Here is a 25893-nt window from a genome sequence, read left to right as displayed (position 1 = left end):
AATAGCCATCACAAGGTACAACAATACAAAGGCAAATTGCCTTTGCAAAGTACTAAATTGCCACTGCAAATTACTCAGTTGCTATTGTTAGATATTGATATACCATGGCAAGTTATCAAATTGCTATTGCAAGTTACTAAATTACCATTTCAAGTTATTAAGTGTCCATTGCAAGTTACCAAAATAGGATGACAAATTTCTAAATTGCCATTTCAAAGTTCTCAATGGCCATTGCAAATGACAAGTTACGAAAATACCATGGCAACGTAGTAAATTGCCTTTGCAATTTACTAAGTCACCATTGCAAGTTGCTATGTTATAATTGTAAGCCACCAAGTGATGCCATGCAAGTTTAGGTTGCAATCGCAAGTCGCAAGTCATTACGTTGCCATTGCAAGTTACCAAGATGTGGTCCGAACTTACCAACTTCCGCGCCAAGTTACGAAGTTGCGAACCAACAAGAAAACAAAAGAAAAAAGCACAATCAACGGTCACGGTTAAATTCAACTTTCCTTTAAATCGTCGTTAGGAGGGTTACGTTGATAACAAATTAAAAAAGCTCACCAGGCGGTCGGTCATGAGTTGGAAGAATTGGAAGAGCCTCTATGAAAAATCAAAGATAAAACCTCAGTATATTCGAGTGAGCTTAATGACATAAACTAAGTTATCTTCCTTGAAATACAACCTAGAAAAATAATTTCATCAGGAGTTGAAAAAGCATACTCTGAGCGAGAGTATAAGCTAACAAACTCTGTGTATCTTCCGCCCAATTCACCCATTTCCTTATTTTTTTTTATACATTTGTAGTCTTTTTTAAGGTTATCCATTACTTGCATCGTAGAGCTTTTATCACTCGATCATAATCTTATATTATTCAAACTACCAGTAATGCTGGTTAGATGGCCTGACTATATCTCTAACAATTATTTCAAGCAGCCCCTACTCAGGTTGTGTACAAATCACCCATTTTCTTTTCACATTCTTGTATTGTTTCTTGCTTTCTATTTTAAATATTAGCTACAAGATAGGGTTTATAGTAGTGTTAAAAACGCAGGGAACATGTCTCACAACAGAGGGATTTGTATGAAGAAAAGCCCAACAAATTGAAATAAAACGAAACAAGCACGTCCGTTTAAATGCCAAAACTGGATGTCTGCCAGTCAGAAAATTCTTCTTAAAGTTATTTCTTTCAGCCTCGCTTTATAATGTAAAAATTTTCTCACCTTACCATAGAAAACCCGGTGGCCAAGACAATAAATTATGTGTGAGTAGAGCAATTTTCATTTGAGTTTCAAAAATGATCCAGGATTGCTTTGTTTTTTGCTTTACATCGCTATGTGATTGGTCCAGAAAACACCTCAATCAGATTCAAAACTAAAACCAATTGCGACTTCTTGGTCACCCTCGTTTTCCTGCGCTTCATGCATTTTGCTTGTTTTTACCTCAGGTTCTCACTGCATAGTTCCTCTTGATATTTTTTTTCCTACGCCAGTTTAGCTGCTGAGATTGCTTTGATTTTGATTTCACGACGCTCAATCGAAAGCGCTCTAATGTGACATACCATACGTACCTCCTTTGCCTACAGGACGCACTTACAGAGGCTCATCGTAGTAGAGCCTAAGACATGTGTCACCTATGACCCCAACGTTTCACAAGACCTTATTAGGCCGATGATTTTTTTTCAAAGCTCGAAGATACAACATCTGACCTGTCATCGGAAGGTGTTGGGTTCAAATTCTCACTTGGAAGTCAGATTTCCCTCTTTTCCTAAGTTAACTTGACATCATTTTTCCTCGATGGTTTTGTACTTTAAAGCCAGTTCATAAAATCATTTTCTTCTTCACAAACCTGTCGCACAGATAAACCCATTCCTCTGATTACATGACGCAGTCCTCCATCTTCCTTCATCTTGATGAGGATTCATGAGTACGCAATCCATTGACTCTTTATTATTTGATGGTTCACTGACATTCCAGTAAGTATATTTGCGAGGACTGTTATCTGTCCAGAGGAATATGCCCCCCGAGATCAAGTCATTAAGGCCAATCCAAAAATCAGTGCTGGTTTCTCGAGTGATAGTATTTAAGAATACCTGTTCTTGCCTGGAAAATGAAAAGCTAAAATAACCAACCGTAGAAGGTTCAGACTAGAGCTGTGGTATAAATGCATAACTTGTAAGATTAATAATGGTACTAAGACAAAAAGGAGTCCAATTCGGTCTGTAATCATAGGGAGTGATTGACAAAATCGGGCGACCGCGAATCGGGAGTCCGATTTGTTAATATGCTCACTAATTAGCTTCCTTTTTTTCTGACGAGTTGTAAATAGGCGTCAGGTAGTAAGCCGCCGTCATCACGATTTAACTGTCCAATTAAAAGCATGACGCGCACATTGTCCTATCAGTGCTCAAATCGGGCTGGTGATAACCAATCATGTTCGACGGAATTTGTGGTAGATTTGATTAAATGTATTGTACTTACCGATTATTCACTGTGACAAGGTCTCCATGCATACTGGTGTTATTTCGACAAACATCCCTTGCTTTCTGCCAAGAAAGAAGAGGATCTGACACGCTGCGGTAGCAGCTCTTTTCATAGTTCATCCAGCCATCCTCACATCGTCCATGGGCTTAAACACAGCAAAGAAAAAAAAACAATCACCTTGACCCATCTAAAACCTTTCATGTACTGAACTTAAATCTTTGGGTGGGGCTAAAAGAAAAAGTTCCACAGAAGAATATATCGTCAAACTGGTGCTATATAGTAAGAGAAGAGAATTGTGGGACGCGAATTAATCCTTCATGCATTATGTTTGGCTCATAAAAAAAAAAACTTGCTCTAGAAGTTGCTTTACAATCAGACTTTCGTGTGTTCCATCTCAGATATTCCGACAATTGAAAACCAAAAGTAGTAACTAAGTATTCTGGCTCTTGTTTATAAACACAAATATAGTGACAATATTGATAACAAAATGCACAGTGTCTCTAGCTAATGTCGATATTACTTACTTGGTTTAGGTTCCAAAGGATTCACATTTGGTATGATGGTTTCTGCGGAACACATCATAAAAATATCGTTTAGTACATAGTTTGTGCTGAATTTCTCTTTTGATCAGCCGTCACTTTCTAACAAAAACAATTTATAGAATATTTTGATTCAGACGTGCAGTGATGTGGTGGTCATCTGTTACTTTAATTGCGTAGCAATGCTCCGAGCCAACCGAACAAAAACTATGCCGGAATAGCAAGCATATGGAATTCAAAGACAAGTTTTGAGACCCCGTTATCCATGAATAATTTTTAAAGCGCCACTGAAACGAATTCTAACTTCCTTCAAACTAACGGAAAAAACAGTATTTCGAAACGAATACTATGCATAGCATTGCGCAACTTGAAATTCGAGTTACCGGCTCCTATCTCTTACGCGATATGGAAAAATTCCTCTCAAAATTAAATGTGCTAACAAATAAAATATGTACGACGTCGCGAGGTTTGCAGCTCGAAAGCGGAGGTCCTGACCGGTAGGGAAGTTGAAGAAAGAGAGAGGTAAAAGAATTAAGGTGTCACGTATCCGGTAGCGAAAGGCGGGTGAAAAGTAAAAATTCAGTGCCAGAATTTACTAGGGGATCGAGAACGTGGTCAAAGACCATACATATGCCGGCGACTCTGTAAATATGATGAATATTTGTAGCTTTGATTTTACCAAATTTTGATTGCTTGTACCAAAAAGTGATATTAGAAATATGTTTCTTTATTTTTCCAAACCAAATGTGAAAGGATATAATTCTTTCAAGTATTTGCAGGCTCACGAAATTACCGTTGTTTTCCCAAAATACACTACATACCCGGTATCAAGTCTAATATTAAAACAGATTATCTTGTGATCAGTGACGTTGCCGTGAATATTCGTTTATGAAATCAAACGTCAAAGCTAAAATTTTCCTCAATAGCACTTAGACCCTTTTAACGTTAAGATTGACTAGCAGCTAATTTCTCTTTGGAATATTACCCCTGAATCAGCTAAAGAGGCTCTTGGTTGTTAAACAAATTCCCCCTATCAGCACCTTAGGAAATTTGTAGAGAACAGTATGGAGAATATGCATACTGATGTTAGGATGTAAAGGGTCAAGTTTTAAATAAGGCCTTGCGGTGAGGTTCGTACATGCTTGGAGTAGAACTTTGACACGAACAACTGACTTCTCATTACAGAGACTAAAGAGAATGGAGAACAAAATGTGCTAGCCCAAAATATGATAAGTTTTACATATCAGCTAGCATACTGTGGGTAACTTACTCTTGGTCTGCTTGCAGACGTAGCACAGGTCGATACCGCAATTTAAGTCATTCCAACTACCTGCTAACCACGACCTAATTTCTATACAGTCTTCTTGGCCATAGAAATCATTTGGTTCTTTGTTGCTATATTTTTGGTAAACAAATGATGACCCATCCGACCATTGGAAATTGCCTTCTGCTCTGAGGTCATTAAGTCCAATCCAACAAGCACTACATAATAAAATTAATGAAAAGAATAATTATGAAAATAATCATAATGACTATTATTTTAATAATGATAAACGACAGCTTAAAGGAAATAGGTGCGCTTGCACTGAGAGTTGTGCGATGCAACGCACGAACTTAGTCAGGTCATAACCAACAATTCATATTTTCAGATTCATTCAATGAGACGGTGCACGGCTTTTCTCCATGCACGATTTTGAAAAAAAACTCAAATGTTGGTCGAGTTGGGAGTTAGGTTTACGCTTTAATAATGTAGGTTTCAACGCAATGAGATCAGCAATACCCATAGTGCAAATTTTTTAAGTAAAAAATGAAACTCAATTAATAGTCAATTGAACACAAGGAAACCATCTGACAACAATAAACATTTGTGCGCATGTTTGTTTTCTTCTTGCGCCCATTCATTCGCACAAGTATAAGATTAATGTGTCTCGCAACGTTTTCCGGTTTAAGCAGTAAGCGTTGCTCACAGTGAAACTAGGTTGCCCTTTTCCCAGTGATTGCTAAAATGCTGCAACAGTCTTTTACGCAATATCCAGTGGTACACTCCCTTGCAAAGACACATTTACCCACCCCCCTTCCAAAAATTATGTTTTTCGACTTCTTCATATTTGGTGAGAATTCAGCAAGGGAGTTGGAACGCTCTTACCCTGAGACATGGCGTGTTATAAAGTCGTTCTCCGCAGCACTGTGAATACTGGCAAGGTCTCCTCCACGGATTCTCTGACATGCCTGTCGAGCGTCTTGCCATGCGACCCGGCTTGAGACAGAATCATTTGCAAAGTAGTAACACGCGTTATTCCAACGCATCCATCCGGGGGGGCAAATGTCAGGAGCTGTTGTAAAAGAAATGCCCATAAATAGCAACCTTCCATAATTTTCTCCCCGCCACGAAAATGAAAATAAAACGATTAGCCACACGTGTTGGATAAAGCATATCCTGTGTTCTGATTGGCTTCGCGAGTTAGATGAAGTATATATATATCCTGTGTTGTGATTGGCTACACGAATCAGATAAAGTGTATTCAGTGTCATAATTGGCCACACAAGTCAGATTAAGTGTTTCTCTGACGCCCTACTTATTCAGGGCCATAAAACACATTTTGGTGCTTCCAGTATGTCATTTTATGGCTTTTCACAAAATTAGAACTATCCTCTTCCTCAGGCATAAGAATTAAAACTAATTTGGATTAACTATGAAGAAAAACAAATCCCTGAGGTGATTCTTCGTCTACTTTCTCTCGATCGAATTGACAATTGGAAGATAGACTATTGTCGAGGGGGTAAAAACCCTCGTGAAAGCGACGAAAAATAAAAGCGAATCCAACTCACATACGATCCAGTTGTGGAAGTCGATCTGAGTGAGCGGAGCGTTCTTGTCGCTGCGTCATACGTGCCAACATTAATTGACTTAAACTTAAAAATTTCCCTCAGGAAAGATTTTCGGAACGTGGCATTGCGAGTGAAAATGTTTTGAAGTAGGTTCACGCTCACCTGATTCAGAGATATTCCTTGCTTCGCAAATAACAAGAACGAACGGAACACAAACTATCAACGCTTTGAGTATCATGGTGTCTGAGTGAGTCCAAGTCAGACTGAAAAGAAAACAAATACTTAACCTAAGTTATATGGAAGATATTGGAACTTAAACAATTGTCGGCGCGAATTCTAAAATACTAAATAAAACATTCTGTTTGCTTACCGGTCATTACCAGAGGAGCATACTAAAGGAACAACAAGAAACTCTGCGCTTCTGCCAGAAGTTCGAAAATAAAACTGTTTTTGATACCAGCCCTGACTAATCCCTGGTTATATCGACGACAATATCATCTTACCTCAAGCAAACATAATGCAAATGATAATGTGCCATTGTGAAAAACAAACTGGCTCATATCCAAAAGCGTACATCTATCAAGCATATTACGTAAAAACCACACTTGTGCCGTGAAAGAAAAGCTGATTGTCAGCAGTAACAAAGATCAAAATACCTTATTTCTGATTTGTAATATACCTCATTTTATAGAGAAGCACGATTATCCCTGTCTTTTTCTAAATTTTTTTTGTTAAATTTTAAATATTTTTAAAGGTGATATCTGCTGTAAGTTCCAAGTGCAACATTTATTCGTGTTGGATTTTTCACGTGTTCAGAGTTTATTATTTAAGTCTTTTCACCCGGTAACCAGCCAACGTTTATATATATATATATCAACAATATGCCTTTCTTCTCTCCTATCGCACAAAGTGCAGCTGTTCGATAACTTCCCTTTTTGGCCTTTGTATTTTGCAGTATTGATATTGGTCTCTTGTGCGGCCTTAACAAAGTTAGTGTTTAAGAGTCCTCTTTCCGTCGTGTTGTTTGTTATTTCCTTATATCACATATTGTGTAACTTTTGTTATTGTTTGTCATTTTAGTTAAAACTACGTCAATTCACCGTTGAGGAGTTAAAGTAAATTGTTTTTTTGTTTCTTTATGATGTGAAGTTGTTCATTCCGTGGCCAAAAACTTTATTTTCGCATAGTGCAGTTTCGTCTGCCTTTGATTATTTAGGGGGTTTTAAGGGTATTTTTCCAACACTCCAAGTGGCGGGTAATTATACCAGAAAACCAATATCAGTTACAGTTTAGGTTGTCTTGTCTAAAATATCTCGGAATGTTTCGGTTTCTAATCAATGTCGTGCAACGTTTATAATTTCATGTACCGGTTGACCTATCCAAACTGATCCAATGGTGTTTTGTTTCAACCCATCCCTTAAAGCGAAGTCATTCTGTCTGATCACATGTTATGTCGGCAGATAAATACTAGGAAGGAATGACAAGAAAATTTATTCTACTTCTACTTCAGACTTCTACCAGCGGACTCGTAGGTTTTGCAGCTGAGTCTTCCTTTTGGTGCCGACAGGTTTTCTCAGACCTTTTTGAACAGCACGAGCAAACTTCCTGCACTAACTAGTGAAGGTTATGATTAAGATCGTGATGTAAAACCAGACTGATTTCAAGTGGTTACTCAGTATAACCCTGGGGGTTAAAATTCAAACACGTAACCAACTACAAATGAAAACTCCGGCATAAGAAAACAAGTCTCCGATTATAGAAACAAGGACAGCCAACTTAGTAAGACGATATCACATTTCTCAGAATCCTGAGTGAAAAAAATAAAACAAAACATGTGATCTAGAGGGTGAGACACAAACTTCCGTCAATAAAGAGAAGCACTTGACAAGATCTAATGTGTGCTGCGATTGGCCAGCAGTGAGCGAAATTTTCCTTAATTCCCAAAGCCCATTATACTATCAGTATCAATAAGCTAATTATAGCTAAGAACGAGACACGGGCAAAATCCTTGGTTTCCATAGATATTGAAAACAAAAGCCTTCTAACTGTATTACTGAAATGTCATCATGACTAAGGAAGAAAAAGGATATTGCGGAAGAACTATCTCAACTTTGCTTTGCACGCTTCCTTAGCCGTATATACTCTGTCGCGGCTCTTTACACTCGCCAAAGGACTCAACATGGACCTCATAGATTTTCACAGAAGACCTTCACTAAGCTTCACACTCCAAGTATTGCTGGCTAAAGTAAGAGCGGTATCGATCATGAAAATATTTTTCCAAAATCTGACGAGCCCGTATCCATATTGCACAAGTTTTAAGGTATTGATAAAGAGGTTGTGATGTCTACACAAAATTATGCGTCAAGTAGTCACCCACAAGGAATGGTTACCGCCCCTTAATACATGTTGACCGCTTAATACAGGTTCCGCTGGCATAAAATAGAGCAATTTATGTGATGATCTGAATCATACACGCATTTTGATTGGTCCTTAGCGATGATCTATTTGGGGAAAGATTCTCAGACGTTATCATCAACAACATATTGCTTTTAATGCTATCATGTAAAAGAAATGGTTCCATGTTGCCGTGGGTCTGCACAGTAACAGATCACAGAAGACGTCAATTTTTGATGATAACATCAGTGACGCACTCGGCGGCGCCTTGTGTGCCACTTTTTTGTTCTTGCCGCATTTTGAGCTGTGATCTATTACTATACAGACGTACAGCAAAACAGACTCTATTTGTTAAATCGAGCGTGAAAATGTTGTAGCTCCCATTGCGTGCCTGCATTTTGACGTCAACATCCGGGACATCGGCCATGAGCTTTGTCGAAAAAGAACTAGTTGCCGTGTTTGTACTAACATAATTTGCTAACCAAAATTGTTGAGTTATGGTTACTCTAAACTAGAAATAGTTGGTAAGTTCTGTCGTATTTCGTATGTATTGTAATTTCGCTTGCTAAAGGTGTAATTTTTGTTCGTAGAAAACCTGCCTTATTGCCCAACTGGATGTTTACTCGGCTTGCTTACTGGAACATTTGTGGATTTTCTTTGGAATACCTGTAAATAATTTGTTGAGTCTTGCGCTTGTGTGGTCCTGCGAACTGCGTAATAAACATTTTTCCAAAATCTGATGAGCCCGTATCCATACTGCATAATTTTTCTGACTAGCAACTTGGTGTACTTCAATGTCAGGAATTATAAGTAACTAACAATGTCCCTGAATAATAATAAATAGGCCGGAACACACGAAGGAAAGCAAAATTATTTGGTAGCTCAGGAATGAAGTACAAAATAGTATTATAACTAGTAATAATCAAAGATTAGTAAAGTGCGTTCGATCTCTAGTAAATTGTTTTTGTACTGATTGCGCAGAAAAAAATCGGTGTCTTCAGCTCTAGGCGTCACGATCGATCCTTTTGGGACTGGTCCATAAAACCCGAGAATGATTTCCGTAAAAACGACACGCCTTTAGTATGTGTTCTCCTTCGTCACGCGCAAATATTTTGGTCTATACATAATTTTTCATGCTAGGAAAATTGTGTTGGCACTACGAGATAATAGACCACTCACAGCTTGAATATAAGGCCTCAGTCACATCTTTACTCTCTCGACATCTCTTCGAAAACTTTCACGGCCTGGCAACGATAACAACTGAGGAGAATAGAAAAATATATTTACATCATCTGGGGTTATTTTACTTTTATTGTTACATTTTAACTTTCATTCATGAAGTCAGTATATCTTAAAGAGCTCCAATCCATTAATTTCAAATCTCAAAGTATGATATGTATAATGACAAGCTAAATATGATGACTTCATCAAAGGTCTCACAAGATCTTACGATTTTACAATAATATGGCCACAAAGTTCGAATTCACTTAAAAAAGGTAGATACCCGATGAAAAAGACCTATTGCCCTCCTGATCTCTAAACACATTAGTTACAGTCGCCTTCTCCTGTTTCAATACGAATCTCTTCGGTTTTGCTACAAGACTACTTAATAACACTTACAGCGTGGGCAAGCGATGTCTCACCTGAAAGCATAAGGAATTGAAGGGAAAGCACAAAGTAAATTTGGTTATTCAGCGCAAGTGATAAATATTATTTATATACTTATACAGCGCCACGTTTGGAGTTAGTTACCGCACATACAAAAGTAGTTAAAACTTAATATCCAAAAGCTTGTTACATAATCTGTTCCTGTGACAAATCGCTAGGAATCGTTAAACATTTAACCAATTTTCTTTCCCAGTGTTCCTTTTCAATATTCTTTGAAAGATCTATGAAGCTCCTTTCTCGCAGCTCCTTTGGGAGTTTTCCTCTGTCAACATCATCAAGTTTGATGGCGACTAAACTGTTATCTCTCCTTTCCATGAGTCGGTGAAGGGCGTAATCCATCTCAAAACTGCAATAATTGCTATTGAAAAAGTTATTAGACACGACAGCTATTGTTTTTCTTGACTTGTAAACACTGTTGACCATATTTTCACGAAAAGGTACTCCGGCAACGAAATCTCTGTAGTGTACACAGCATTTAAGACCGTGCTTTTCTTCCAAAGTTAGAATTAGAGTTTTAGTCACCCAATCCGAGTCTTGGGAGCTGAAAATAACGAACGCGTCGTATTCAAATTCAAGTTCTGAAAGCAAAAATAAGTACATGTTGTTGGCTGAGAGTTCTATGGTATAAAATTTATTGGAGTCAGATTTTGCCTCAAAACCCGTTGAGGTGATTCCTCAGAAAAAAATCAAGTTATCGAACAATTCTTTTTTTAACATTCCTCAAATGTTCCCTACCAATGTTTGTTTCGAAAAGTACAATTTAAAAGGTAGGTCACCGTGCTCGTTTAAGAGATATGATGGGCCAAACTTACCCCACCTATGCCTGTTCTGGCACTAATCATGCGCGTCATTTCATCGATTCGCGGCACATTTTGCTGCAGCTGGAAGCAGGGGTGATTAAAGTAACATTTTAAAACTGAAAACTCGATAGGTTGAAAGTCTTGAGCGTATGAAACAATTTGATATGTAACTTTTGAAACTATCACGGAATTTTAAACGACGTCAATTCAAAACGTTCCTCGAGTCGTTTATCAGTCATAATTTGCATCATCGAGTAACAGACTGTGCAAGATTTTAGCAATATCTTTTTTTCCAATTCGATGAATGTTTGTTAATTTGCCCAATTTAAAGGGGAAAATTTATACACAATAATTATGCAATTAAAAATATAGTTCACCATGCTTGTTCAGGAGCTAAAGACCATCCTATCTCATTACCCAGTCCCCTTATTGAAAAACAATACCGACCGTGTTCTCGGAATATGCACGCGCTTACTTGCCTGATTACGTGATTTTTATGTCCAATACAAGATGCAGAGTTCAAAATTGAGGAATCACCTTATCAATATTAAAAATAAAGGTTTGCAAGGTTAAAATTCATAATGTGACCAAAGAATGTTCTCTGCCTCAAACACCCGAGCTTTCGGCTTTCAGTACATAGCCTACACAAACTAAGAATTAAAAAGGATCTTTAAACCTCTAAAAAAACTGCCGACCTCTCTTCCAAGTTAGCCTCACCTGACACTGAAATTGGACCATTCACGGGCTCCTTGGTTCGAGATCGACGGCGCCAGCAGATAAAAGACAAAGCAGCTACGGTAATTAGCACGCCTGCCGAGACGATTCCGGGGACAAGAGCATCGCGAGTCTTCTCATCTGAGGAACGAGATACGTTTCAAGGTTATCATTTCTAATCATCAAAGACTTTATAAGCAATAGAAGTCAGGAGGAACTAGAAGATAAAAAAGGTAACACTGGGCACATGGTTTTGACGACATGAGCTGGTGTTTTCTTAGTACAAGTTGGAGGAAATGACTGTACCTCGAACTCTGCTCTCTTAGCTATTCGCTTTATGTCTCGATTCTCCACTTTTAGTTTTGCAGTATAGGTTTTCAATCGAACCCATTGCCTAAATTCCCTAATGTTGGTCCAGCTATTAAGAATATAGGTGATATCCACGGAAACAGTAACATTTTAAGATGATAGAGAACGACCTTAGTCTGTATGTATTGTAGTTATTCACCCAAAAATGGGAACGCGTCGCATACATTTCGTAGAAAATTATAGCAGTTCATAGTGGTGATAGGATCAAGTGGAGTCCCAATTTCTGTTATAAGTTGATTTATTTAGCTTAGTGGACTAAGTACGATTGGCTTCTTCAACTGTCAGATAACAGGTGTCCGATTACAGCCAACTGTCATGTTACACTGTCCGATTACAACTCTACAAAATAGTTAGTGAAAAATAAAGCGTTAATGCACTAATCACATTTGAGGAAATTGTAATGGTTATGATTAACCAACTAATAGTTTCCTGTAACTTCAACAATATTTGGTTGTTTGGAAACGTCCAGGGACTAAAGTAGTAGGAACGTAACTAATTTCGTTGTCTTGCTCTCCCGGCAAGGTTTTGTTTTTAAAGCTTTCGCAACCGAAAGGAGCTGAAAGTTTTGGAAAAGTAATTAAGGCCAACACTTATTATAAGCAGAGCTTGTTATATCCAAGTTTCTAAAAACAGGAACAGCTAGTTTGTTTGAAATGGATTTTCCTTTTTCAGTTTTCGTCCTCTATCTCGTATCCTGTTAATCCTGTTTTTTTTAATATCTCAGGATTAGAACCTAAAAAATACAGCGAAGCGACGTGGGAGTTTCTTTCATAAATATTACTTACTTTAGTAAATATTAGTAACTTAAATAAATATTTACAACTTGAGAGTAACCACTGTGATACATCGCTTACATTCAGCCTTGAATTAAGGCAGGCTCAAAAGAAACAGCGAAATTTGGATTATTGCCATAAGAGTATTTTATTCTAGTGGTTTTATGTTGAACAGCTTAAGATTAACCTAACCTCCATAACATGAATTGATTAGATGTATTACAATCTACTTTCCAGGAAATGATCGTCGAGTGGTCATGAAAATTTCCTCCATTCAGCAGGAGAAGTTTGCCTCATAACCCACAATATTTTCATCCTCCCGGCGCCGTTTCAAAACGTTTTTGAAATCAAGAAACTGAACATGATTTAAGATTTTAAATAGTAGCCTAACTTTCAGGTAACAGTCTTCAAATGCACTAAGAATATGACTACAAACCCCGCATTTTTATCGCCTTGGCAGCCTAGGACGCATGCCAGCGACACTACTCTTTTATTATTTCTTGAAGATCTACTTCAAAAGTAAGGAGCTACACAATTAAGGCATTTGTAACCTAAGATAAAAACTTCTTACTAACCGAGCGAAAGGGCCGCACTGGGAAATATTCAGCCCAGGTCTTGGCAGTATGGACCAATTGCAGCGAGGTCCTTAAAAAAAAACGACTGAGGGCCAATATTACACATTGTGGCTCGAGCAAGCGAGGTTATTAAGTTAAATTTTTTCTAGAATTTGCTTGCTTATCAAAACCAAAAATACACGGTGTATGACCGTTTCCGTGGAAACGGTCCGTATGGCAAAATACCGACCAAGAAAGAACCGATCAGAACGCTCTGATCTACCTAAAGACTACCTTGCTTTATAATAACTAGAAGTAATTAAGTTATATAATATATCAATGAACTGTACCTCCTAAAACATTTGTAGGTGAAGCTGTTGGATCTGAGAAAAAAGAAAAAAACTGTTTTTTCAACACAACAAGTATCAATGACTAATACCCCTGAGCTAATAGACAAATTCCCTTTCTTTTTTTCATATCATCCTTGCAAAACGTTTCCTTTTAACTCAAAAGCTGGACAAGAAGAATAGCACTGAGACAGCTTTATACCAAAATACAATTTTCAACTCCAACTATAGAATGTTTAAATATCAAATAGTTTTCCAATAGCCAAGATCACAGCTCTCCTCTCGAATTCGATGTTAAATTAAATGATCTTTGATCTGCTCCAGAGATACCAGCTTTTTGACACACGTATAAAAGAAAACAAAAACAAAAAATAGCTCGCTTAAGCAGGAAAGTTTTCGAAAATATTCAGTGTTGGGTCATAAACAAAAGCTGTACTTTTCATAAAACTCATCGATAGATTTTTCCTCCACTTCAGTATTTTCTTTCTTTTTCTGTTATATTAAGAGGAAACGAAATCAAATCATCACACAAACAACTAATCCAATTTAATATTTGTTCAAAATTTCAAAAACTCTTACCTTCAACAATCAACCTCACTGTGCAATTTAATTTTCCATAACTACTGGAGGCCAAGTAAACAAACGTTCCACTGTCCGATTTAAAAACGTCCGTAATTTGCAGATACCAATGTGATTTTACAAAATACCGATCAGAGGGCAGATGAATCTTTCTTTCATCCGTATACCAAATGTAATTTTTAGCATCGCTCACGTTACAGATCAGCTTGACTTCCTTTTGTCTCATTTGTTCAACGAGCCTTGGAGGAGACGACCGCCTCAACTGGGGTGCAGCTGCAGCATAAGAAACAAGAAAATTTAAATATTCAATGTCTGGTCGAAAACAATAGTTATACTTTTTATAAAAACTTATCGATAGATTTTTCCTTAACTTCAGTATTTTCTTTTTCGTTCTCATCAGAAAAAAAAATTCTTAACACAAGCATCTTCCACACCTTCTCATTCATGAATGAACTATTTCTATACTCACCACATCCTCTCTCATCGGATCCATCTGCACAATCGTTTTTTCCATCACATTGCAAATGACCTTGTATGCAGTCTCCGTCACAGCGAAACATTTCTTTTGAACAAACCAGGGGAGCCGTTGTTGGACATCCATTTTCATCTGACCTATCATGGCAATCATGACGACCATCACACTTCCAAAACAATGAAATACAACTCTTATCGGCACAAGTAAACTGGTTTGCTTTGCAGGTTTTGGCTTCTAAAAGAAAGAAAAATAGGCTGTATTTTAACAACTAATTACACTCATTAAATCATGTATCTACCGTATTATCAAAACTACAAGGAAATGTGGATGAATTAACATTTGAAAGAGAAGATGAATTTTCAAAGCTCAGTCGATAATGTGCCGTAAATGATATGAAAATGTTTATCTCCAAGGATTAAGCATATCAACATCGTCTGCATGAAACTTGGCCATTGCTGGTATTTGATTGGTTTGACCGCGCCAAAATTAAGGCTTCTCCATTCCATTTTAGATTGGTATTCATTCAAAACAGTCAATCAAGCTACTGATCATATCTGTCCGCCAAAGGAATCTTTTCGATTGCGGGGAGAAGTTTGAAAATGGCGGAGTCTGAAAGTCGAATTTCCACACATTTTTTCTAATTTTTAGTTACTTTTTAACATAAGGGAAGTTTCTGGTTTTATTTCGTAAATCTTTTTCGATGGAATATGCTAAGGCTGCATGCAAGGCTAAGTAAGCATATTCCATAGAAGTAGATCTATAGCTATCATTTCCGCTGAAATTATTTATTGAAACGGCTACCTCCACGAATTTCGACATCTCACGGTAATCTTGAACACTTTTTGTTAACTTTGATTAAACTTTGTGCCGTTTTCCTGAGCATAGAGTTTAGTCAGTTAGAGAGGCTACGTCACGACTCACGCATGCATACAATGAATCAAGAAACGGGTAAGAAAAAACGGGCCAATGGCAGCCACTACCTTAGAGTTCCATACAATCCATTAAATCCTGGGATGTTGTTCTAGTCTGAAAACACTACCGACTCTTCAATTCTGGGATTATAGTTCTCCAAGTTTACATCATGTGGTGTAACTTGGAAGGATGAAGGAAAATTTTTAGCCAACTACAACGCATTTTTCCTAGCGCTGAGCTAAAGGAGTCAAAAGAACAGTTTTTGAGAAAAATTTAGAAGGGAAACCTATCCTTCTTAAAAATGTTAAGCAATTCAAGGAAAGGAACCTTTCAGACCGCTTGTAGCTTCTTTGCTCGATATTGACAACAAGTTGCTGCATATTTGAGTTTTGCTATTGTCTCATTTCCCTATTTACCGAAGTGCAAAGCCACATTGGCAACCGTTATTCATTTTTATCTTGAAACGTTGCCTAGAAACTTCAGGATCGTGTTGTGCAAGTGATCACCTTAACAGCGAATGAATCTCCAGCGCCGTTGCCAGTTTTACATTTCAAGCATACAGGACACAGTTTATTGATTGCATTGATTGTCTTGCATCAAACACTACAGAAGGTGACTAAACAAACATGAGTCACACTGAAGCGACAAACAGGAAGAGCTCAGTGCGCAAACCTGTAGCATGACATAGCCCGTTTTATCAGTGATCTCAGTGATTTAACTCTTGACAGAGCACATTTCGCTCATGTCTTGGAAAGTCAAATCAAAATAATCCCAAAAACAGACAAGGCAGGAAAATTATATAAAAAGCTTCTGGAAACTCAAAAAAAAGAAAGTAAATAAAACAGGCCACAACTGCCTGACGTAAGGGTAGACGCCGACGACAAAAACGTAATCGGTCTCACTTTTGCAACCGAGTGGGTTGCGATGTTGGCGCGAGTTCTCTCAACCAATCATAGAGTAAGGTCAATAGAGTCACAGGTTGTTTCTGACTCAAAATTGATAATAGCACTTTCTCGAATTATAAAATAACTTAGACACAACTTGCGCGGTAAACTAGAGTTAAACCGTTTCACGAGTCAACTTCGAGCCCAAGTCAAGTTCGAGTCAACTTTAATTTTTGCCCTCTCTGTAAAATAACATCGTATGACAATACACTATTATGGAAGCCGCCCAAAAAATTAGAACAAACTCGTTCTTAAACTATGTTGTTTACCTTTCACTTCAGTCGAAACAGCTTATTTGGTCTGTTTCGATCCTACCACAGACAAGAATTCTCGAATTCTGAATCGCTGATAAGCGTTCTTAGACCGCTTATAGTGTTACAGATTTGTCGCGAAGTTTACAACACGTTTCAAAGTCAAGACATATCAAAACCCCGGTGGTGACCACGACTGATGCTCTAACTACGAAAAAATTGAACTCGAGCTTCCAACTAGACACAGTGTAGTCCACACATTATGTAACATGGCTCGACAACTTTGTGATGCTTCGAAAATTTTGAACAAGCGAAAGCCGTATATCACGAGAAAAACTAAGAAAATTTTGGCATGGTCATTCTGCTAAAACAAATGTTTTACAGAGAAATGATATCTGTTCCCCACAATTTTGGTTCAGGAGAGAATGAGATAGCTTGTATGGGATCCCTGTGGATGTAAATCAGAGCTGCGATTCTTTTTCATACTCTGAGTCAGTTTACTCAGTTTGTCGTTGAAAAAGGCTGTCTGCCTCAGAGGTGTGCAATTAAAAAGTCGGAATCTTTTGGAGAAACTCGTATATACCTTGGAATGTTTACTTCTTTTGAACGCAGCTGGGAATCAACGGCCGTGAAAAACGTTTTAAGCTTAAAAGTAAGTGTTCTTGTATTCCTGGTACCATGATCATATTGACACAGATCTCAAAACGAAAATAGAAAAAAAAAGCTTAAAATCAAAACAAAGGAAAATTTATGGTGACTCGAAATTGACTTCTGACTCAAACTTGACTCGGGCTCGAACTCGTGCTATGGTATAAACCGATTATCTAACTAATTGAGTCGTTTTTTAAGCCTTTATTTTTCGCTACAAGGTAAAAGTGACAAGAATTCCCCAAACTGCTTTCCGAGAAGGAAAAGTTGCCATGTTTTTGCTTCAAGAAAATTGCAACGAAAAACTAACAGGATTTCCATTCAGAAATTTATTGAAAAATTCTTCTTGGAAAAACTGATTTACAAAAAAAATTTCTTTTGGAAAAACTGATTTACACGAAAAAGAATATCACAAGCAAAGTGAATGTGTACTTTACCGGCTCGCTCATTAGCACTAGTATGTATGACGACACAAAGTCTTGAGGCTTTGTCTCCTCTAAAATCGCATAAAAATTACTCAGAGAAAGAAAACGCATTAATCTTGATAAAGAGGTGGCTATAATAAGACAAGTGACTTTGATGCATCTATCAACTGAATCTTTGACATATCATAGAACATAGCCTATGAAGTTCACATACCTTTAACAATGAGCTGTATTGTGTGATTACTTTCGCCGCAGTCGCTCACCACGACACAGGTGTAAAAGCCGGCGTCCTCTTTCTTCGCCTTTCGTATCCTTAGGTATCTAATGACGAACTGTGAGCGTCTGACTGTACGTTGATGACCTCCGCTGAGTGTCTGATTGTCCTTGAGCCAGTAATACTTTAACGTTTGGTTCGGATCAATGATCTTGATCCAGCACGGGAGTCTTTCATTCTTCCCGCTGTTAACCTTGATGACCTTTCTGGGCTCGCTTCCATTCTTTCCACGGATGTCAGGAACTGAAATCGGAGAGTTATTTCTGTTAAATCTCAGTTTTCCATTCAGAGTAAACTGAAAAGTTCTGGTGTTGTTCGTTGAAATCTAAATACGTGTTGTTTTTATCTTAACTCCTTAAACTCGTCACCTCAATCGCAGTAAATTTCAAGAACTACTTTTAACATAAAACTAGACAAAAACAGCTGCTTTAGAAGCTAACAATCTACTCAACTCGTAAGGCGTTGGGCCTTGAGAATTTCATAGAGTAAACTACGCACAAAACACAACAAATAAGAGTCATCTTGGATAATGTGAGTTCTGTTACATTGTTTTGAGCCTGATAATATGAGCAATACGTTCTGAATTTTTAACATAAGTTATTCGAACGGTTTTTGAGATTAGTGTTTTTAGTATGAATGGAGATAATTCTTAGTGATGAAAATAAAATCTCAAACGCTGAGTAAGTTTGGGAAACTATAAGACTTTCACTTACAGCTCAACTCCTGTGACACAATGCGCAATATATTTGAATGCACCATTTCATATTTGTAAAATGTTGCTGCCACATGAAAAAAATTCATTTTGTGTGTCAGAATCAATACTTACTAAGAAGTAATTTACCTGCCAGCCTACAGCAATGCTCTGATGCAGTTACACACAAGCTTTTTGTACATAGAGACTAAATATCATGGGTGAAAATTAGAAGTAGAAACTGGGGAGCAATGTTTACCAACTATATTGATAATAGAGTGATACAAAGGCCAAACTTACTTTTACCTTTAAAAAATAGCTATACTGTGAATTTTCATACATATCAGGTATTCTTCTGATCGAAAAAGCTTTAAAGCATGTGGTATACCCACCACTTTTGTATCAAGCACAAAAAATCAATGGGTAAATACCAGTAACTCTTATTTTCTCTCTGAGCTCGAAAGCTACAGAAATGTTTGAATTGTAAAAGCTAGCCTTTGCATCAGGAAAGTGAGGAAAATGTTGACATCTAATGCAGGCTTGACAATTGACCCCTAGGTAACGGAAAATAAAAAGCCCCTGCTTGAGGAGGAATGAAGAACAAATTAGAGTCTCCTTGGGTCACTAAATAACTGAACAATATAACTGATGTCTGATAACTAAAAATTAGGACTGATAACTTAAGCTCAGATATATTTGAAGTTCTACAATTTTTCCATTAGTTATAGGCCTGTGCTACAGTCAGTCTTAACTACCAGTAAGAGTTACTGTGAGGAAACTATATTTTTGTCTGAGTTATTTACAGAGTAAGATGGCGACACCATCAGTGGGACATATTTAAGGTGGATTCACACCAACCTGAACACGCACGAGTGCTCCGTCCACTATCCAGAGCGCCCAGAACACCTAGAAGAACCGCCTTGAGTATAAACGAACTAAGTGTCATGGCCACTAACAGCCGGATTTCTTATTTCCACCGACTCCACTTGAACAACTTTGATTATAATCTCAATTAGAGGATATAAGGAAAAAAGCGACAGTTGACCAAAAGAGATGTTGATAAACCAACTAATTAACTGTCAGAGCGGAAGTTCGGATTAGGTTCTCAAAGTTCACCATAAGGTTTCCGTGATAATTCCTCGTTCGTGCAGTTTTTATCTGGCCATTCTTTTCATCTTTGCAGGCATGCCTAAAAGCCATTATTCCGCATGCCTATCTACCAGTTTGACCAGCTGTGGTCTGCTCGTTCACACACACACGCACACGCACACGCACGCATACAATGATCAAACCCAATAATAGTCCAATTACGGTTTGACATGCTACTGAATTTGTCCGCAGCGATTTAAAAAAAATACACGAATAAAATCTGATCAACTGGAAACGCGAACTTCGGCACAATCAAACAAACAAGAATCCCAACTGAGTACGTCGCACAAAACTCAAGAAAATTAATAAAAGGTCGAGGTCCTGAGGAAAAAAAAAAGTACCTCACAAGGCTGAAAACAACTTCCCTTTTGATAAGAGACTAAAAATCCGGACAGGAATTTCCCACACCCTATGCTAACGTGTTATGAAGTATTTCGTTAGTTTTCTGAGCCTGTTAGTCAGTTAGTAAAGTATCACTTGCCTTTAGTTTACATTTCGAATGTGGTTACTGTAAGTATGATTTCTTATTCTGAAATTATTAGGGTTTGGGCTGTGGTGATGCAGCTCATTCCCCGACATTAAATTAAGTAACAAACGTAAATGGAAGTAGTCACAAAAAGCTATATTGGTTGGGAGACCCCACGCAAGTTAGGGGCCAGATCCAACAGCATATAAAATTTCATTTGTGTGATCGTGTTTTAGAAATGTCACAAGATACTCTCACTGGTGGGTCACAGAAAATTACAATCGAAGCGAATGCTTTGAGTTAATCCTTATAAAACTATAAATCATTTCAAAGTTTGTAAACTACATAATTCGAAAATAAACTTTTTCGGAAATACAGAGATGACAATCTAAAAACAAAAAGAGAAAACTACTCATGTCACCGTTCATGTGCCTTTAATAAATTAATACGTGCTTGCGTCTTGTTTCGGCAAACAGTCTTCAGAAAGTTAGCACATATTGTGCAGACTACTTGATAAAATCTTATAAGTAACACGGTGCCAATTTTTAAGGGAATTGGTTTATTTCTGTGTGCCCCGAATTCGAAAACGTTTGGCCAATTGGTTCGAAAATAAAATAAAAAATCAAGCAGAAAAAAAGCACTTCCAAAGTTTCCTTAGACGATTTGTTTACTTTGATCCGAATTGAATTTTTTTCTTTAATTCTCGCGAGAAAGAATATTTTTATCTGCTAAAGCGGTTATTTATTAGGGTTGGCGATCTAGATACTTAAGATTCGGTAAAAAACTCATTTTCGTACAATTTCGTCCATGAAAGTAGACAGTTTCAAATGATTACGCTGCATTTTAAAAAATAGAATTTAGCTACTTATTGTTAGCTCCTCTGAAATGTAAACAATGACCTTCGAGACGCCACTAGAAGTTAAACATTAAAGAAAGCAGGCGAAATGTGTGCCGTCTATTGTTGTGGATTTTCGACCGTAAAGACTCACGTCTGTTGAGGGTGATGTTTTCAATTTTTTCAATCAAGACTCATCATTATCATCAGATTGATCAGTGCCTTTATTCTCCGGCAGTTCGCGTTTCATTTAGCAAATTGTCGCGCAGTTGCAAGAAATTATATTTCCGGATTTGCATGTTGCATTTGCATTTGCATTTGCTGTATTAAAACATAGTTTATAGGATAACTGACAAAACTGAGCAGCTGCTTTATTTTCCGCTTAAAGCCTTTTTTTTACAGTTTCATGCTAAACAACCAGAAGAAGTTTGCGTTTTTAAGGTTGTGGCAATCGAGAAGGGCAGGGAATAAAAAGGCGACTTTTTCTACCGTCGCCCCATTAACTCCTCCTTATTTCTTCTAAAAATAACAGAAACAGCAACTTGTGTGGCTGAAAATGAGAAAGTGGAAGCTTTATGCTTTATTATATTTTAGCCCCATGAACCCTTGGAACGCCACTGATCTATCTCCGCTGCAGATGGTTGGGCGACTTCGTTGGTGGCATGTTTTGAGCGAAGGTACGCGAAGGTAGATTTTAGCGAGGTTCACAGTTTTCAGATGACATATGGGAAAAAACAGTGAATATCCGTACAGAAAGTGTTCTTGACAAAATGCCACACTGTTGTTTGTCTGGTGTGAGGACGAATACAGCGATCACGTTTAGCAAATAGATATCTCAATGGGGGTCATCCAGAGGTCAGCGATCAGATCTGTCTGCAAAGCTCAAAGCCCAAAATAGGGAAAAGAGTCGCTTGGTTTTTTAAAAACCGAAAATTATTTACAGTTGAACCACGCTTACTCGACCTCCCATAGGAAACGAGTTTTCAACGCTCTTGCACAACCAACAGTCAAATTTGCCTTTAAAAGACCCTATTGATAAGAATGTTTGGTTTTGAAAGTTAAGCTAATATGTACATGTACTACGTTTTCATAAATATTACCATGTTCGTGTCAATCCGGATTAGAGATTGGAAGGTTTGTCTTTGTTAACATGTGGTAAAGAATGTGCAAAGTACTGTTCAAAGCACAGACAGACCACACTATGTGTTCGTGGTTGATAATTGTTGACATGGGACGAACAAAATCTATGAGGGTTACGAATAAAACTCTGAAAAATGCCCATTCAAATTACATCTCGGTCTGAATATCTCAATAAAGTTAAATGAAATGTTAATCGACGAGTGTGTGATATTTTTTAGCCTTCATGGGCAGTTTGAAGCATCTTTTTACGAAATTACTTTTGGCCGAAGGCCGTGAAGATAAGAAAGGTCTCCCTTACCTCTCTTTCCTCTTACTAAGGAAAAGATTCTCTCTTAACCTAACTGACGATCCTAATACCTTTTGCATCGCACAAACAATTTAAGGAGTGTTGCGTCATCCATTTTAATCTCCAGATTGCCTTCTACTAGATTTTCCCACAAAAGCATTACATCTACATATTAACCACTATATGAAACAATGGCTGCTAATGACGAAACTTCTCGTCGAAGGATATTACCTACATTTCGGTCTCCCATATTGTTTACATTACATGAGTGAACAATTCAAGAAAGAAATATCCCCGTTTTTATGGTGAATTACAACGTTACTGGAGACAGTGAGCTTAACTTTAAGTCCAGTCTATTTACATAAAATCTTATTGCTCTGTTCTTGGGAGGAAAATGGAATTTTCCATATTTTTCTCTATTCTCGTCGACTGTCAAATTTTTCTTTTCTCCATAATTTTATCATTAGTAATTTTTTCCAACAATACCACAAAGCGTGCCGTGAGACGAGAGGTCGATGAATCCGTCTATAAATGTATTTCTAATCTTCAAAATGAACCCCCGGAGTTTAAAAGGAACGTCGTAAATTATTCTCCAAATAAGAAAGAAAGTAGACAAGTCCGAGTTTCCTTTTATGATGAATATTTAATAGCCCCTTACTGTCATACTTTTTTTATAACAACTGCAGATTTCGTCCATTATTACACTACTTTTCCTCAGTTCGCCTATCATGTACGTTTCCTTTCAACTTGATGCTCTTGAGCATTTTCGAGAGTCGAAAGCCTTCCTTCCGATAATTATTGTTAATTTGCAATTGTTTCTTCTGCTAGAATGTACTTATTAAATAGTGCAAGTGCTTGTTGATGGGAAAAGTAGAACAGCTTGCAAAATACACATATTAATAGCACCGTAAAATTCCCTGAGGTTTCGCGTAATTAGACAGAGAACGACTCACAGCAAATACAGCTCGGCCCGTGGTCTGTATGCTTGGGAAAGTATCTACTTCGGCCTCAACACGAAAAAATAGCATTTGGAGTTACGTGGTATGGAAAACTTTCATTTTAATTTGGACATGATTTTGGTTGGTGCGTTGTATCTTTCTCTGGTCTTTGATATCCTTTGCTGCTTTAAGAAGAAATTATCGCACAAAAATGACACGAAAAGCAATCACAGTATAAGGAATCATCAATTTAAATCACGCATTTGTGGACAATGCTTGGCGTCAGGAAGAGAAATGTCTTCACTACGATTTTCAAGGCAGGGAAGCTCGCGACATTTTGTTCAACTAAGGATTCTGGCAAGAAGCTGAGGTCGTACACAGACAATGCCGCACGGATTTCAAGTCATTTTTTTTTCTGTCAGACGAGACAGTACGTATTGCGTTTAAAGTTAACCAAACATGTGACATGCCTATAAATGCTTCGATAGAAAGAAAGAAAAGTTTGGAATTTTCATTTTTTTTGTTCGAGGTCATCCTGAAGTACATGTATCGCAAAAGCAACATTAATAACTTCCTATTCAAGCCACATGCTATTTTGACCAATTCAAAGACAGTTCAAAAAGATTAATTTAGCGACAACATTGCGGTTTTTTCAATGTACGGGAGGTAAAAGGCGTAATTAAATGAGACCACAACAAGACATTCTTAATAATTAGGACCATGTCACCACCGACCCATTATGACTTTGGTTTGACGTCTCTGAAATCTGATCAAAGGACGGCTACTAACATCATTTTGTAACCACATTGTTACTTAGACTTTTAAAACGCAACGTCAAGGGGAAACAAAAACGAAATTGTTTATCCGATCATCCGTGCTATTAATCACACGAGAAAGAGCCTCCTTCGATGGTTAATTTAGGATCAACGTGTGATCAACCAAAAGACACAGATGCGTTCTTTTTTCACAAGACTATGTGTTCAAACAAATTTGAATTTGAAAACCGAGCGTGAAAAACCGTTCATGACACAAAAACCTAACCATAAACATACAATCGGTATTTCGATCTCTTTTCAGTTTTGATCCTACTTCAGAAGTTTTCCGGTAAATTGTTCCCTACCAATTAACTTAGAAGAAAGAAAGATAGAAAGAAGAAATTCGACCATTTTCAATTCACCAGCACCGTAAAGGCATAAGAAACGGCGAAATATCTATACCCATAGATATCGCTCGATATGAGTTAGATCCTTACTCGAGTCCTTGTTTTTTTTTTTTGGTTTTTTTTTTTTTAAATCAGACATATTATTATTGTGAAAAATAATTTCTCTGGTACATGTTTTTTTTAAGAGGGGCCATAATTATTGAACTAAAAAATGGCTAAAACGAAAGTCATTTAAATGAGAATAAAAAACAATCGGTTATTATGGGAAAATGTCTCTTGAAAAGTGATTAAAAAGACATTAAATTGTCCTGGGGGGTTCAACCCTTTCAGCATGAAAAGAAAAGCAATTAGAGGAAACATTTCATCGCGGAGATAAAACAACGTTCGAGGAATATCCTACTGGGTCAGTAAATATATTTCCGTAGATTTTGAGTCGAGAACTGAGCAATCTGAAAGATCAATGCTAGTGTTGCTGAATTCGAGGAGGTATTAAAAAGAGCTCTTTGTCCAGCTAAAAAAACTTCGGTTTCGACACAGAAGCCACTTGAGAATGACAGTTTACCCTTTTATAGATGATATCTCTTTCTCTGTTAATAGTGAAGTCTAGACGCTTTTCCCAAACAAGATATATGATGATTGTCAGATGTCTATTGAAACTCAGACTTTGCACGAAAGAAAAATTAAGGCGTTGGAGGGCCCATCTGACGGGAAATGGCCACGTGAATAACTAAAATGGAAAAACCTAAACAGTGCGCCTCTGACTTAACGGTTCGGCCACAATCACCAGCTACCAAGCTCATTTCTATTTGAAAACATACTTCGTATTCGGTATTTTCTTTGCTGAAGAGTGATAGTGCAGGGCGAAATTATAGCTAAATTATCGAGAACGCGGCATGAGCATAAATTCCGACAAGAACTCTCTATCTTGGACCTTTTCAATATGTTCCCGCTAAAACTATTACAAAATCGTTCTCTAGTTAGATCTTAGCTTGGCTGGCAGATGTTCGTCTTACAACATGAGTAGGATTGACGGTTAATCTTGGTGGCTGTTCTGGTTTCTGCTACTAACCTCGATGGTGTTTAGACCTCTGATCCGTATTGTCGTCGGCGTCTTTATGATAGCATTTCACATATTTCCAAAAAGTACCCGACAGGCAGCTGCCTAGAGGAGTCCTGGGAGCGCAATTTATTAGTCATTATGACATCACAATTGTCACCAACACTGACAGCGAATTACACGTCACAAAG

General features: G+C 37.5%; 2 protein-coding genes across 2 annotated transcripts; both read right to left on the bottom strand.

Moving 5' to 3' along the window:
• Positions 1-464: 464 nt before the first annotated feature.
• LOC131784607 (macrophage mannose receptor 1-like) lies at positions 465-6290 on the bottom strand. The gene is made up of 8 exons (XM_066159593.1): positions 6222-6290; positions 6014-6114; positions 5169-5355; positions 4293-4504; positions 3008-3049; positions 2481-2628; positions 1849-2102; positions 465-603 (listed from the first exon to the last, which is right to left on the bottom strand). Exons 2-8 carry the CDS (start codon positions 6087-6089, stop codon positions 551-553), a joined length of 972 nt encoding a protein of 323 aa, XP_066015690.1. The 5' UTR covers positions 6090-6114; positions 6222-6290; the 3' UTR covers positions 465-550.
• A 3267-nt stretch (positions 6291-9557) lies between these two features.
• Positions 9558-25734, bottom strand: LOC131784606 (uncharacterized). Its single transcript, XM_066159586.1, has 7 exons — positions 25715-25734; positions 17919-18221; positions 14519-14758; positions 14050-14322; positions 13474-13506; positions 11431-11568; positions 9558-10491 (listed from the first exon to the last, which is right to left on the bottom strand). The coding sequence occupies exons 3-7, from the start codon at positions 14607-14609 to the stop codon at positions 10040-10042; spliced, it is 987 nt and encodes a 328-aa protein (XP_066015683.1). The 5' UTR covers positions 14610-14758; positions 17919-18221; positions 25715-25734; the 3' UTR covers positions 9558-10039.
• Between the last annotated feature and the right edge of the window lie 159 nt (positions 25735-25893).

Source organism: Pocillopora verrucosa, chromosome 1 (assembly GCF_036669915.1).
Source record: "Pocillopora verrucosa isolate sample1 chromosome 1, ASM3666991v2, whole genome shotgun sequence".
Classification (NCBI taxonomy): Eukaryota; Metazoa; Cnidaria; class Anthozoa; order Scleractinia; family Pocilloporidae; genus Pocillopora; species Pocillopora verrucosa.
The sequence above is the reverse complement of the archived record's forward strand: the minus strand, read 5'-3'. Positions and strand labels throughout refer to the sequence as shown.

Excerpts from the sequence above, each read along its gene's own strand:
- LOC131784607 (XM_066159593.1), bottom strand. The coding sequence starts at position 6,089 with ATGATACTCAAAGCGTTGATAGTTTGTGTTCCGTTCGTTCTTGTTATT. Across the intron at positions 2,629-3,007 it reads TCCTTTGGAACCTAAACCAA|CCCATGGACGATGTGAGGAT; the intron begins GTAAGTAATATC and ends GCTGTGTTTAAG. Across the intron at positions 2,103-2,480 it reads CTTGTCACAGTGAATAATCG|GCAAGAACAGGTATTCTTAA; the intron begins GTAAGTACAATA and ends TTCATTTTCCAG.
- LOC131784606 (XM_066159586.1), bottom strand. The coding sequence starts at position 14,609 with ATGTTTCGCTGTGACGGAGACTGCATACAAGGTCATTTGCAATGTGAT. Across the intron at positions 11,569-13,473 it reads ACCTACAAATGTTTTAGGAG|ATGAGAAGACTCGCGATGCT; the intron begins GTACAGTTCATT and ends CTCGTTCCTCAG. Across the intron at positions 10,492-11,430 it reads TGGTCCAATTTCAGTGTCAG|AACTTGAATTTGAATACGAC; the intron begins GTGAGGCTAACT and ends TTTTGCTTTCAG.